General features: G+C 33.5%; 2 protein-coding genes across 2 annotated transcripts; both read right to left on the reverse strand.

The window, feature by feature from the left end:
* Positions 1-8,031: 8,031 nt before the first annotated feature.
* Positions 8,032-10,102, reverse strand: LOC120159646 (esterase C25G4.2-like). The gene is made up of 6 exons (XM_039170216.1): positions 9,767-10,102; positions 9,589-9,681; positions 9,453-9,494; positions 9,223-9,367; positions 8,319-8,420; positions 8,032-8,200 (listed from the first exon to the last, which is right to left on the reverse strand). The coding sequence occupies exons 1-6, from the start codon at positions 9,986-9,988 to the stop codon at positions 8,103-8,105; spliced, it is 702 nt and encodes a 233-aa protein (XP_039026147.1). The 5' UTR covers positions 9,989-10,102; the 3' UTR covers positions 8,032-8,102.
* Positions 10,103-13,468: 3,366 nt separating this feature from the next.
* On the reverse strand, positions 13,469-14,732 carry LOC120159659 (putative clathrin assembly protein At4g40080). Its single transcript, XM_039170231.1, has 2 exons — positions 14,218-14,732; positions 13,469-14,126 (listed from the first exon to the last, which is right to left on the reverse strand). The coding sequence occupies exons 1-2, from the start codon at positions 14,649-14,651 to the stop codon at positions 13,490-13,492; spliced, it is 1,071 nt and encodes a 356-aa protein (XP_039026162.1). The 5' UTR covers positions 14,652-14,732; the 3' UTR covers positions 13,469-13,489.
* Between the last annotated feature and the right edge of the window lie 255 nt (positions 14,733-14,987).

The raw sequence follows: 14,987 nt of genomic DNA on the forward strand, positions 1-14,987 counted from the left end.
GGAATTGTTGAGGGGGTCGCTAGAAGCATCGTTTGCCCAACTGTCGGCTTATTGTCACAATTTAAAGTTGAAAAATCCTGGGTCGGTAACTCATATCAAAACAGATAGAGATGGACGCTTTGAGTTGCTGTTTATCGCCATTGGTGTTGCGGTTAGTAAATAATTATAATTTTGTTGACTCATTTTTGTTAGTTGCATGCATTTCACATTTAAATGATTATATTTCTTGTGTATATGATTTTGTAGATTCGTTCGTTTATTACTTGCATGCGCCCAGTTATTATAGTTGACAGAGCACATTTGAAAGGTCGATACCTTGGAGTAAACTTATTAGTAGTAGCCATGGATGCTAATAATGGGATACTGCCAATAGCTTACGGGATTGACAAATCTGAAACCTCTGATTCATGGACATGGTTTATGGGGTATCTTAGGGATTGCATAGGTCCTATTAGCAATCTGACAATCATATCCGATAGGGCAAACTCAATTGACAACGCTGTTAAAAGGTGTTTTCCAGATGCTTTTCATGGGCTTTGTGGTTTTCATTTGTACAGAAATCTAAAATCAAGGTCTGCTGGTATAAAAAATCACAAATGGACATACTGGAAGGCTGTAAAAGCTTATCGGGAAGTGGATTTTAATAAGCATATAAATTGTTTAAGATGTGTTTTGCCTCAATGTGCTCAAACACTAGAAGATGTCGGTTTGAAAGATGGTCAAGAGTACATCAACTTGGAGCAAGATATGGTTTCATGACGTCTAATAGTGCAGAATCAATCAACGCTCTAAGTCGTCATTCCCGGAAATTACCCATTACTATGTTAATAGAGTTTTTTCGAGCCTCTATTCAACAATGGTACTACAAGAAAAAAAAATCATGCAGGTATTATTTCTTTAAATTCGTAACTTATCATATATTTTACTAAGTATTATTTATTTAAATTTACAGGAACATTGGAACGTCGTGTTACACCATGGACTGAAAAAAAAAAGTAACGAAACGTGTTGTAAGTCAACATCATTGAGAGTTGAACCATGTTCAAACACTTTGTTTAAAGTATTGGATAATAACTTAAATGGGCTTGTCGATCTAAATGCAAAGACATGTAGTTGTAAGAACTGAAAAACATCTGGTTATCCTTGTCGTCATGTTATAAAAGTTGCTCTTCATCTAAACCAAGATGATTCAAGCGCATACGCTATGGATTGCTACACTACAGAAGTATATCGACAGACTTATGCCGAGATTGTCTACCCATGTCCACATCCTTCTGAGTGTGACATACCAGATGACTTACAAACAGTTTTGCCACCAGTCATGGACAGCAAGCTACCTGGCCGACTAAAAAATCACGATCGTATACCATCTAAGGATGAAGAGAAGAGGACATCGACATGTAGTCGGTGCATGGAAAGTGGTCATACAAGGTTGACCTGTGGATCACCAGTGCCATCACAATCATCTTTTCCTCTACCAAAAAATGGATCCTCATCAAAATCCAAAGCTCATATGGTACCAAGCAAAAGGTAATCAAAATCGCAATCAAAATCAAAATCCCAATCACAACCTAACTTCACCTTTTGCGACTTATTAACTTAGGTGATTTTTAAATGCAAACGTTGTATTATATGTATTTTATGTGTGAATGCATACATTTTCAGTTAGACATTCATTAGTAGCTTGAGTTTGAACATTGCTATGATATGTTCAGTTGTTATCATGTTGGGATTTTCTCTTGTATTTGATTGCTTGGATAGTTGTTCTCTTGCTTCTTCAAGTGTCCTTAGCTTGTATTTATAGCTTGGAATGTGTTTGATGTTGTATGTTGCGATTAACGCGAAAGTCAAAAGCGCAACGCGAAATAAGCGTTGCGATAGTCAAATTCGCAACGCGAAATCGTAAACCGAATTTGACTTTCGCGTTGCGAATTTGACTAGCGCAACGCTTATTTCGCGTTGCGAATTTGACTATCGCGTTGTACATTATTTGAACATTGTTATGGGTACATTATTTGGAAAATAATGTTCTGGACTTCGTTAGAAATAACCCTTTTTCATCGGATTAATTTCGTTTCTGTGGGTACATTATTTGAACATTGTTATGTATAAATTTGTTGTGTATGTATGTTTTGGTTTGATTATATTGTATGAATATTTTCATTTAGATGAGATGGGTTGTGTATAACAAACAATCTATCTCTTCCATGTGAGTACTTTATTTCAACCATGTGACAAGTATGACAACCCCATCAACTCACAACTCAGCTTTGAACTCAATCAATATTGTCTTTTAGCTTGATGGTTCATAAAGCATGTTACTTGAACAGTATGAATTAATTATGTAATTTACATGTTCAATTTAACACCGCATTTCAAATTCATTTCATATGTAATTGGAGTTTGAATTTAAATTTCAATTTGAGTTTGAATTTCAATATAAATTTCGGCTCCACTATAAATATTAGCCCAAGCCAATATGCATGTTATCATTGATTATTCCTAATTTCCATTGTTTTTTTTTCAACTTTAAACGCGAGGGAAATCCCGACCATCCTAATTTTTGGTCAACTTTAAAGTGTCAGAAACGTTTTGGGCGTATGATCTGGGTGGTATACGAGAAATACAACAAATGGAAACTAAAAATCCCGATAATTGAGGGCTACAACTTGTAATAATAACAAAAATAATAAGTCTGAAATGCTTCCTATGCTCATCAAAATCCAAAGCTCATATGGTGTCAAGCAAAAGGAAATCAAAATCCAAATCTCATATGGTGCCAAGCAAAAGGAAATCAAAATCTACAACTTGAGTTTGAACATTGTTATGATCTGTTCAGTTGTTATCATGTTGGGATTTTATCTTGTGTTTGATTGCTTGGATAGTTGTTCTCTTACTTCTTCAAGTGTCCTTAGCTTGTATTTATAGCTTGGAATATGTTTGATGTTGTATATACCTTGATGTTGTATGTTGCGATCAAAGCGAAAGTCAAATTTGCAAACCGAAAATCGCGTTGCGAATTTGACTATCGCAATGCTTATTTCGAGTTTCGAATTTGACTTTCGCGTTGCGAATTTGTACCTTCAACAGGTCTTTTTTGCCTTCAAACATAATGCAGATTGAATTTTTTAGAAACAACAAATCAACTTTTACAAATTAATTAAACAAGCAAAAAAATAATTCTTATGTACACATCAAATTAAACAAATCAACTTTTACAAATCAATTAATCAAAAAATAAATCTTATTTCCTCATCAATTAAACAAATCAACTTTCAATGTAAAATTCAATTAAACAAAGCAAAAAAAGTGTACCACATATTGTTGTTTATGCACAAATACATCAATTTCACGCAGCTCACTTTAGGATTAACCTGCAGAAACCAAACATTTTCTCAAACAACACTTTCTACACATCTAAAACCAACAAACAACAAATTACTTAATTCTAGATACTTAGCCAAATATTTTCAAACCAATTAAAGAGTATATATGTTAACAACACTTGCTCAAACTTACCAATTGTTTATGCACACTTTCAGCACGCGGATATAGGTAGGCAGCGTCTCACATATATCGATCTGGCCATATAATGCCGAAACCACAAGCCTACTGTACCTCTATCTCTATCTGTGGGAGGTAGATAATGTTTACTTCCTGTCGTCAAACGTTCCAAGAACAAGCATACGAGATGACCACAATCCCCTATGGCTCCCTGCGTTTGTTGTGGCGCAGTCTCGTCTCTGATCATTGTAATTTTGAACTTCTTTGGCTTCTTGTTTCCAGAATTTGTCCAATAATCAATCGTATCCAAGTATTTAGCCAAATGATCGCTCCATCCATTTGTAATAATATCTCTCAAATCAGACAATGGTATGTAATTCAACATGCTGTCATATACCATTGTCTTCATGGATGGGAGCTGAAGCTCGACGAGAAGCCAATGACGACGTTCCAAAACAGGGATAAACACTTGCAATCATAAATAATTGCGCACATCAAATAAAATTTATGAAAATCTTTAAAATATTCAAAAAATAAATACTAACCTTATCGATCTCCCACCATGCAAGATAAAGTTTAGCTTTTCCATTACCCAACGTATATGGAGCATCTCTCTGATCTTTCAAGTGAGCTACGTGAAAAGACGTCGGTATAATAGTCCATCGAGTATTTCTTTTCCTTAATTTTCTTATTATTAGAAGACGTGACACCCATGCATCAATATGTTGTTTTATAAAAAAAAATATTAGTGAATTTATTAATAATTTAAAAAAATTAATCAAAATGCAATATAAGAAGAATATAAGACTTACCACCCCTTCGAGATAGCCATTATCTTCAACCCCTAATAAAATACCCCACCAAGACCGATCAAGAAAAAAATGAATAGCATCGTCGATTTGGCATAGGTTAAAATAACACCCCTTGCTCCGCTCATGTAGATAAAAATCAACTGCGGTCTTAGCCCAAAGGGTATTATCCGTAATTGTGTCCGATAGTGTATCCCTCTCCTGCTGAGGAATGGTACTGGCCGGTAACACATACGAAAGCCAACTCGCATCTATCATATCGGGAACGGGAGGGGGTTTATCAATATGTCGACATATGACGCCATGTGAATCGGGCTCTTGAACGGCGGGCGGGACCTCTTGAACGATGACAGGGGCCTCTTGAACGGTAGGATGTGCTTCTTCGATAATGAGAGGGGCCTCTTGAACGATAGGATGTGCCTCTTGAATGATGATAGGTGCATCGGGCTTATTCTTACAGAGTCTTAGCATTAGTGGGGTGAACGGAGACGTAATGGCACGTGTATGACGTCTGATGTGTGAACCCCGTCGTGTAAGAAAAACCCGATATAAAGCATCTACCTTATCGGGCCGCTGAAAATAAATTAATACATAAATCAGTAAATAAATAAATAAATAATGCCGAAAAAAAGTTATTTGCATTTTTAGTATAGTATTAAACAAATTTACCTCATTGCGTAGAGTATGAACCTCATTCTGCAACAATAAAGCAATCTCGCGTAGAGTGGCAACCTCATCACGTAAAGTATATACCTCACCGCGTAACGCACCATTGGCATCACGTAAAAAATCCACCTCACCACGTAAAGATCGAACCTCATCACGCCATGCACCATTATCTTCACGTAAAGTACCGATCTCATGACGCAAAGCACCGACCTCATCGCGTAATTCCCCTAACTCATCCCGTGGAGGTGGAGAACAGGGAGATAAATGTCGTGGCCTCTTTGTCGGTCGCCTATCATGAGGTGATGGTGGAGAAGATGCTCGATGATGTGATGGAATAGATGATGGTGGAGGTGGAGAAGAGGCTCGATCAGGTGATGGCTCCGGGTGTCGAGCTGTAGAATCGGCCAGATCAGGTGATGGCTCTCGAGGTGGGGGTGCTCATCATCCGTCCCATCAAAAAACCGCTTACTAGCTTGCCACCAATCAGTGGCAAGCTCATCTTTTGTGGGTGTCAGCCTCTGTAATGGATATTTGGCCTCCTAACAATATAAAAGCTCAAACAAAATTAAACTTGTACTAGTAATAACTTGTTTATATATGGTATTATTTGTGTGTTAACTTATATCATTCATCGTCGTATATAGGAGTAGCTCTTCCCAATCCAACATGTGGATCCTCTTTCAGGTAATAGCCCTAGGAATATCATTTGATCTTTTTATCGCATATGTCTGCATGCTGGGGAAAGCCTCAAATATCCAAATCTACAAATAATATAATATACAAACATTAGTAATTGTTAAATAATTAATTATAATTTTGGAAACATTATATAGAAATTATTATCTTAAAGGCCCAAGTAAAGCCTGTCAAAGTGTATTTAGAACAATCGCCCCGCAAACTTTTTCGGTCCTCAAAGGCAGACGACAAATTCTTCCAGGTAGCTTTCCATAGATATGAACCCCACGGAAACAGGTTCCATGCATTTAGGTCCTCTACCAATAATATTAGGTCCTCGGAGATAGGTTGTCTGCCATTTTTACCTAAAAAGTCGGCATGCAAAAGTAATAAATGGCATACTCGAACAACATCAAGGTCATCCATCCGAGTAAAACCATCTTTATCAAATAATATATTCAAGTCGTCGACGTGTAAACTCGGCTTCGACTTTGCTAGCTCAGGAAAAACCCGAGATAACCATGATGGGCAGGCGATATGACTAGTGTACCGACCTACATCATCGTGTCCGAAGCGTAGACCAGTGATTACGCAAAACTCCTCCCGCCCAAAACAAGTATGTGCCGGAGGAAAATGAAACCATATCTCCTCATCACTACGTTGTATCCCCTCGGGTAAATCGTTAGTCATGGTCTGAAGAAACAAATGTGTCAACATAGCATCTTCACCCGTATGTTGCACTTTCAGCCATGGCCCGAAGCAAGTATACTCAAACAATTTTTTTTGTAGAGGTTTAAGCGTCGACGCAATTTTAGTGGCTAGGCTTAATTTATTCCTTAAAGTCAATGCAGCCGAAAAAAATTTCTACAAAAATAATAAACATACAGTTAGATATACCAAAAACTACAAATTATACACTATAAACAGACATGATATTAAACAGTGAAAACAAAGCCAAATATGTTTCAAACTAGCACGGTATTCACCCAAGTCATTATTCCATCATTGTTCACAAAATGCATCAGATAACATTCCAGAAGTAAGCACTTATATAAACATTTAAAAGGACAACATATAGATTTAGTGCAGGTTCAAGGACAACATAAAGAGTAGTAGTTTATTCTTGAAACTTAAATTAGCAACACTGTGAAGTTAGTATTTGTCTTTTTTTTGTTGAAGTGATGCAATTCATTCAAGTTTCAATTTACAAAATAAAATAAGTTTCTGAAACTTAAATTCGCAACGCGAAACTAAAATCGCGTTGCGATTTTCATTTTCGCGTTGCGAATTTGGTGATGTGATTTAGGGTTTCTTCAACAAAAAGAAAAAACAAAAAGACAAAACAAAAACAAATATTAACTTCACAGGGTTAAAGACTAAACAGTTTAGCAGTATTGGCAGCAACCGAATGAATTTACTAAGCAATCTCAGTGAAATGGTTAATCTATATATATTGAAATTACCAGTAAATTTATCATCAATATAAGAAAAATCTAATAATAATACAAAAATTTCAAAATAAAAATAAGAGATTAAAAAAACTAACCCTCGGTGGTTGATTTTCCATTTCTGACCGTGAATGGTTGTGAGGGTTTCTCTGAGAGATGAAGATAAACAAATTTCGTCGGAGATGGGGACAGATGTCGCCGTAGAGAGTTAGAGATGGAGATGGGACTGAGTTGTGATTTAGGGTTTTAGGTTAGAGATGATTTGCGATAATACTGTTTACATTTGTGTTGCGAAATTAATACTGTGTTTCGCGTAAAAACATTTGACTTTCGCGTTGCGAATTTGACTTAAGTGTTGTGATTTACAAATTCGCGTTGCGAATTTGACTTTTGTGTTGCGAATTTGACTATCGCGTTGCGAATTTGACTTCTGTGTTGCGATTTACAGATTCGCGTTGCGAAATTGGAAACTGAGTTGCGAAATTGGAGTTCGCGTTGCGAATTTGTTGGTCATTTTGACAAATCCAAAAAAAGTTGGTTAAATTCGTATATTATAATACATTTTTTGTCACTGATATTATTTTATCATTATTAGAAGCAAATATATCTTAATTTATATGCATTTGTTGAGAAACAAAAGGGTTGGCCAAATTTGTGCATTATTGGTTCCAAAAGTGATTTTTTAGGGATCCAAAAGTAAATATTCACTGTGCCTTTTTAATCCACGTTTTCTTTAAAATATTATGAATTATTTGGTGGCGTTTATTAAATATAATTAAATGAAAAATATCGCTTATAATAATACTACTTGCATCTCATGAATTTATGAGTGCTTCAACATGCATCTCATGAATTTAAGCAGTTCAAAAGAAAAAGAAAAGAAAAAAACAAACAGAAATGATGATCAATTTTACACATGATGATGGTTAGTCATAATAAGATTCAACAATTCCCAGGGTATTTTCTCATCTCAAATGGGCAGAGAAAACCAACTAACCTATAATGCAGACTTGAGTCCTAAGCCACTCTGCAATTCTTGTGGAATCATCTGGATTTTATCCATGAACTTGTTCATAGTCTCCATGCCTTTCTCATCTATTACAATTAAAACCAAAAATGAGAAAATACCTTGATCAGACAGAGATGAAGCTTATAGTGACTATAGGGTTCTTTTTAATATCCGGGAAAAAAGTTCGACGTTATCGTTACTAACCGAGTCTTGGCACGGTGTGCCCCCCTGAATGATGAACAAGAAAGGGAATCACAAATTTTTCCATTAGCTTGTAACTTCGTTCCTTCAAGAAATCCTTCTCTCCTGAATAAGAAAATTGACATTTTCAGAGAATGGAGGATTTACGAGTCCTAAAACTAGCTTGTAACCAATATCTGCAATGCAGAAGGACAATTTGCATAAAGAAAAAAGAGATCAAACTTGTTTCCTATGAGTAAAAACTTCAAATTTTTCAACTAAAATGTGCTTGCACTAGACTTATTGAATCAGCTCTGCCATTTTCCATAAAAATTGCTGTGGAGTGTGGGCTCATTTTGATTTAAGTACTAATATCTAACACTTACATCCCACACACTTTTGGGTATGATCATCCAAAGGTCCTCCAAATAAATGAAAAACCTAGGAAAATTTGAACATAGGACACATACTCGTATCTAACACACCCAATTCGAATAACATAAGTCTGGCCTATGAGCTTGGGCACAAAAGTCTGTAGCATGCTATACTTCATACCTAACAACTTCACTAAAGAGAGAAATTCTAAAGCTTATGCTATCCAGATGCTTTAAGACTTCATTTACTGTATAGCATTTAAGGTTGATAAAAGCTTAGAGATAGCTAGGTCTTCTGTCCTATGTTGTTCTGAATCTTCATTTTTCTTATAGTACTTGAGTCTAACACATGTATCCGGTGTATGAAAAATCTCTTTAGACTCTCCAAATACATGTAACATGTAAAATTTTGAAAAGATTAGAACATACCCATGACAGACACATCCCAAACCCGACACACACCGAGTTCGAGTAACATAAGACTCTGGTTACTAAAAATGTAGTAGAACTAAATGAAGGCAATTAAAATTGCAATAATAAGTCCTGAACTTAACCGATCAAATGAATTGAAGGGCAGTCAATTGGAACTGAATACACATTAGCTAGCATTTTAGGCGGCCCGGACTTCAATTCTCGAAGTGCAAAGCCTGATATTATGATTACAAACTTTATCTTCGGCACTTTGGTGAAAGCAGACCCCTGCAAATCAAATTTCAAGAAAAAAAATCAGTCAAATTTGCAAATACTCTCATCCTTATTATCAAAGAAATTTCAATGAGCAAACCTCTCTTTGCAGTTGAGGAATTACAGACGCAAGCATTCCACCCTGAAATCCATGAGATTACCCAACCCAAGCATTAATTTTAATCAGAAAACTGAAAAGGATTCCTTCCAATGATTTCATGTACCAATTGGTTTACCTGAGAAAACCCCAGTAGACCATCAAAGGGGCCATGTTTAATCATATAATCATCTATATATGCAATACATTCCTCAAAATGCACACACTCAATCTGAAAAAAACAAAGAGAAGAGGTATAATGTTTGTTTCATCTGATATATCATGAAAAAAACGATGTTGAAACTGAAAGAACGAACCTCGTTGACTTGATACCATTCATAATAAGGTGGATCATAAATGGATTCAACGTCAGATTTTCCTGTTGCAGGATATGGGCCGTCGAGAAAATCGAAATCAAAGTTTCCCAGGATGGAATCAGGCCATTTTCCCATCATTTTCTTCAGGATTTCACTGCTTGTTCTGAAGCCATGGAGGCATAGAACTCTGGGTTTCTTCCTGCATAGTTGATTTCCCACCATTTCCCTCTCCTATGCTACTAGTTTGCTAAAAAAAGTAATCGATTTCTTGAACTGGGGAATGGATGTGCAATACAACGTGGGAGCTAAGCCTTGTCAATAAGCTATATTTAGAATCCTTGCGTGAGGCAGTTGCTAGCTAACACGGTGCCGAAACCAGAGGGCATATTATTTTATGCAACACTCTTACATTTTACAAGTATTATGGGTGTACAACGACTTTTTTATTCTTACCTACGTGTTGGCGGGGTAAGAAGAAAATTACATACCAAAATTACAATTACCTTTTTTGTTCTTACCTCCGAATTAGTTCGTCGGCATATGATGGATAAGAGCGTGTGCCGTGTATGCAAAAGTGACGATGAAGTTTATCACTATAAATGATTCTTAGTCAAGTTTGAATATTATTAAGTTCGACTTGATTCAAAAACTCTCGAGTTTAAATTTATTCAATTTAATTCAAACTCAAAATAAAAAATTAAAGTTCAACTCTAGTTCGAAAAAAATTTAAATTCGAAATATTCTCAGACTTAGCTTAATTGAACCTTAAACCAGAGCTCAAGCTTGAACTTAAATACATGAAAATCTTATTTTATATTTTTTAAAACATAACATATTAATGTTAATATTATTAATAATTTAATTTTAAAAAATAATATATTTTTTGAGTCACTCACAAATTTTTCAAATCGAGTATTAAGTAACTCGTTTAGACTCATTAAAAACTAGAATCTAATTTATTCAAATCAAATATTAACTAAACTTTAACCAAATAAAACTCAAATAAATTACTATTTGTCTCGTCTCATTTACAACGCAACCAAGGGAACTTGGTTATTAATGGACGAAACTAGGGTGTCTTATTTGCAGTTGTTATTAATGTGACTCCTTAAATTAACTTAATTAATCCTCTAATTCCATTATATTTTTGTTTTAAAGCATTTTTCTAATTATTTTGAATAATTAAGAGATTGTACTTATTTAATTTGCTAATAATATATATATATATACACATATTATAAACGTAATTGTTTAACTCGAGTTTCTAACTATAAACCTTCTCTATCAAATTAATTAAGCCTAAGGAATCCCATTAGATTTGTTTTTGACAATTCGTCAACCGAGTTCAATAGCAATTGTTACTTTCAATTATTATATCTTAATGTAAGTTGAAGTTGTCAAAAAGGTTTGGAATGTGTTTTGCTCCTTTAAATGTTTAACATCGGCAATAAAACGTTGCGTTTTTTGGTTATTTTCATTTCTATAGTTTCCCAAATTTTAAACTTTTTTTATTTTTTCCTAGATTTTCTTTTTCTTAATTTGATTCTCAAAATCGATAAAATTTAAATCAAAGTTTCGACATTATTTTGGTTAGATCTACAATTTTCAACGTTTAATCAGCATGGAATCGAAATATATTATTTTTTCCTCATTTTCATCCTCCTTTGAAATTTAGGAGATAATATTTTAACATATGTAAATCAAAGAGAGTCCACAAATTCGAGTTTAAGGGGCATATTTTAACATTATTATTATTTTTGCATAAATTTAAACAAAAGTAAATAAATAATATCAAAAAAGTTAACCATTAAGTAATTAAAATGAATGAAATTCAAAAATTTAATAATGAAATTAAAAAAATTAAAAATTAAATGATTGAAACATAAACAAAATTGAATGATAAAAAATGTAGTTTAACATTTGAAAAATGAGGATTCTTGTTTTTTTCCATGTATATATATATATATATCATACAAATTATGTTGTTCGAATTAGAGTCATTAAGAAAAATAAAAATCTCTTAATCACTTAAACTATTCTATAGACTCGTAGATTTTTAATATCGAATTATAAATATTATCGAGAGTTATTTTAATTTTAATTTATCTGGGGTAAATACAAGGTAATATATGTTCAAAGATAATTCTCACTCATTTGACATTAAACGCTCACACCTTGGTATTCATGATGCTTGAACTCGGGACGATTAGGCATAACAACAATTCCTTTACCACTGAAGTCGCTTGATTCGTATTAATTTACTTATTTATAATTACTATGATTAATTTCTATTATATGAAAGTATTAATAAGTATCGGAGGGTCGTGGACCATTTATAGAGTTCATTGAATGACATGTTCATGACAAAGGGACACTTTGATGGTGAAAATAAACCTAACTCAACATGCTTTCGCTTTATTGCGCTTTCCTTGTACAAAACGTATAAAGTAATGTTCATCTTTTTGGAATTTTTTAATAGTTTTACTTATTATAAGTTAGTATTTATTTATGAAATTTTAAATTTATTAAAAAGTTATATATATTATGTAGGCGAAGTTATTCGAATCCAAAACTTCTAAAAAGATCAATATTTTATTTTACCACAAAAATTACTTAATGAGTTCAAATTTTATATATAACTAAATTCACTCATTTACAAAAGAAAGCAACATCACTTATAAATTAAAATTTATTGTCTTAAGCTTTGCTTGGGAAAATGATTATTATGTACCTTTACTAATGAAAGAGATAATTATATTTTAAAATGAAATCTGGGTAAAGTTCACACGTGATTGTTAAATTATTACTCTTTTTTATTTTGGTTATTGATCTTTTAATTTTTTCAGTCAGATCATTTAACTATTTAAGGAGTCAATTTAAAAAAAAATCACGTTAACTCATCCGTTAAATATTAATGACTGGTGGTTTGATTGCAATACTTAAATAGTTAAGTAATCTGATTGACAAAATTAAAAGATCAAAAATCAAAATGAAAAATGACAATATTTGAAGTCATAGATATAATTTACCCTAAATTTTAACCAAATCCAAACATAAAATATTTATTTATTTATTTTGATTAATCTAAAGTGTATCATATATATATATATATATATAGTTTACCCTAAATTTTAACCAAATCCATACGTAAACTATTTATTTATTTATTTTGATTAATTTAAAGTGTATATATTTTAAAAATTATCAATTATTTGATAAAAAAAACTCAACCATTATTACCGTCTTTAGTGCCCAAACTTATAATCTTTAAAAATAATAACTATTTCTTTTACTACTCAAATAACTTACTTGGTGTAAATGTAAAATATTTAAAATAGAGTTGATTGCATTCTTGGATATTGGGATACACCCCAATCATGTTTGAATAAAAAAAATCAAATCCCTTTAATAATAATCTTTGAAAATAAATCCACTAAATTAATTATTTATTATTTATATTTTTAATAATATAAAATAATTATAAAGAGATCATATTTGTTTAATATTTGTTTAATTTATTAACAATATATATATATATATATATCTTATAAACATAACTCTTAAAAATTTAAATTTTATATAAAAATAATAATATTTCCTTTTATCTCAACAAAAAAAAAAATCTCAAACAATGGAACCAAAATTATGATAATTCAAACCTTAAATTGACTTTGACAGTAAAATTTACAATTTCATTCCATATCACCGAAGATTCAGCAACTACTAACCTGTAAAAGAAAACTCATTGAAACTCTGAAATCTCCCGGAAGAGAACTTGACCGAGTCACCACCTTGCGTCATCATAACTCGCTCCCCAAACCGAGCCGACTCACTCACCTTGTTCCTCCTCCCCGTAATCAACGATCTCCCTGTATATTCTTTATACACTTCACTGTTCCCAATCTGATCCTTTAGTTCACTTATAGAACCCCAAACCGTCTCGATCATCACTTTCTTCCTCTGGAAAATTGTTGACAATCCATCTTTACAATCCTCCAGTCTTTTCAAAGCGCACGCCAACTCAACCGAGTCAACGAAGCTCAAACAACCGAGTCTCTCCCTAAACTCACTGACCCGAATTGAAACCTCGTTGATCGATGACAAATAGTCCTCACCCACCGATCCTAGTACCTCGTCAACCAGTATGTTGCAGTTTGAATTCAAAGAACCCGGCGCTCTCGCAATCTGTTCGATCAAATTCCCCAAAGAGTTTATCTCTTTGAGCAATTCACTGTTTATGAGCGATGATGCTTTGTCTTCTTCTTTGTCTTTATCTTTATCTTCACCGCTTGAAGTTGAACATAGAAAGAACCCTAAAATTCTCGATGTTGACAACATATTTTCAAGGTATAAAGCATACCTGCAAATTTCATTTATAATTGTTATGATTTTTAGATTGAAATTACATAGTTTTTTTTTAAAGAGAGAGAAAAAGAGTATGATGAACGTACCATCTAACCCAAGAAGAAAGTTCCCATTTCAATGGCGTCGTATCATCTCTGAAATTCGATAGTTTAAGGTAATTCCGGCCGCCGGTATAAGGATAAACGGAAAGCTGATCTTGAAGAATGAAGCTGCCACGTTTAATGATGTGATGAACTGCGATGAGACATTTGATGGCAACGGAAGCATCACGGGTGGTTTGGAGGCGGTCCATGAGGGCCTCGACGGCGATGGAGGCGGTGGCGCGTGAGCTATGACCGAAGGAAAGTAGAGCCGCAAGGTGTCTTGGGTCGGGTGGGTTGAAGGGATCATGGGTCGTGGATCTCAGTAAGGCTAAGTGGAGAGATAGAGTTTTGGGATTGGAAATCAAAGCTGCTTTGCTTTGAGAAGCTTTGTCTTTGATGATTCCGATGAAATCTCTGAGAATTTTCACGCGCCCCATTGAAGAACAAAGGAAGAAACCCAAAGAAGAAATGAAAACAGCAACGTAAATTTATCATGAAAGTTTACTTGTTCATCATTCCTTTGTTTCTTTTTCTATAAAAAAAAAAATCTTCACCAAATGAATAGCTATTGCATTTAATATAACAACATTGTTAATAATATGAATTAATTTCTAAATATCATTTTATTATATAATAAAGGCAACAAATATGGTTGAAATATTAAGATTAATATTTAATTAGAGCTGACGATTTTGAAAAATCTATTGAAAATTTTGAACAAATTTAGAATTTCTTATAGTACATAACTTTATTTGTTGTTTATCTTTCGAACA

The sequence above is a fragment of the Hibiscus syriacus genome, unplaced genomic scaffold, assembly GCF_006381635.1.
Source record: "Hibiscus syriacus cultivar Baekdansim isolate YM2019G1 unplaced genomic scaffold, ASM638163v2 tig00111372_pilon, whole genome shotgun sequence".
NCBI classification, from domain to species: Eukaryota; Viridiplantae; Streptophyta; class Magnoliopsida; order Malvales; family Malvaceae; genus Hibiscus; species Hibiscus syriacus.

Excerpts from the sequence above, each read along its gene's own strand:
- LOC120159646 (XM_039170216.1), bottom strand. The coding sequence starts at position 9,988 with ATGGTGGGAAATCAACTATGCAGGAAGAAACCCAGAGTTCTATGCCTC. Across the intron at positions 9,682-9,766 it reads AATGGTATCAAGTCAACGAG|ATTGAGTGTGTGCATTTTGA; the intron begins GTTCGTTCTTTC and ends TGTTTTTTTCAG. Across the intron at positions 8,201-8,318 it reads GCACACCGTGCCAAGACTCG|ATGAGAAAGGCATGGAGACT; the intron begins GTTAGTAACGAT and ends TAATTGTAATAG.
- LOC120159659 (XM_039170231.1), bottom strand. The coding sequence starts at position 14,651 with ATGGGGCGCGTGAAAATTCTCAGAGATTTCATCGGAATCATCAAAGAC. Across the intron at positions 14,127-14,217 it reads CTTTCTTCTTGGGTTAGATG|GTATGCTTTATACCTTGAAA; the intron begins GTACGTTCATCA and ends TGAAATTTGCAG.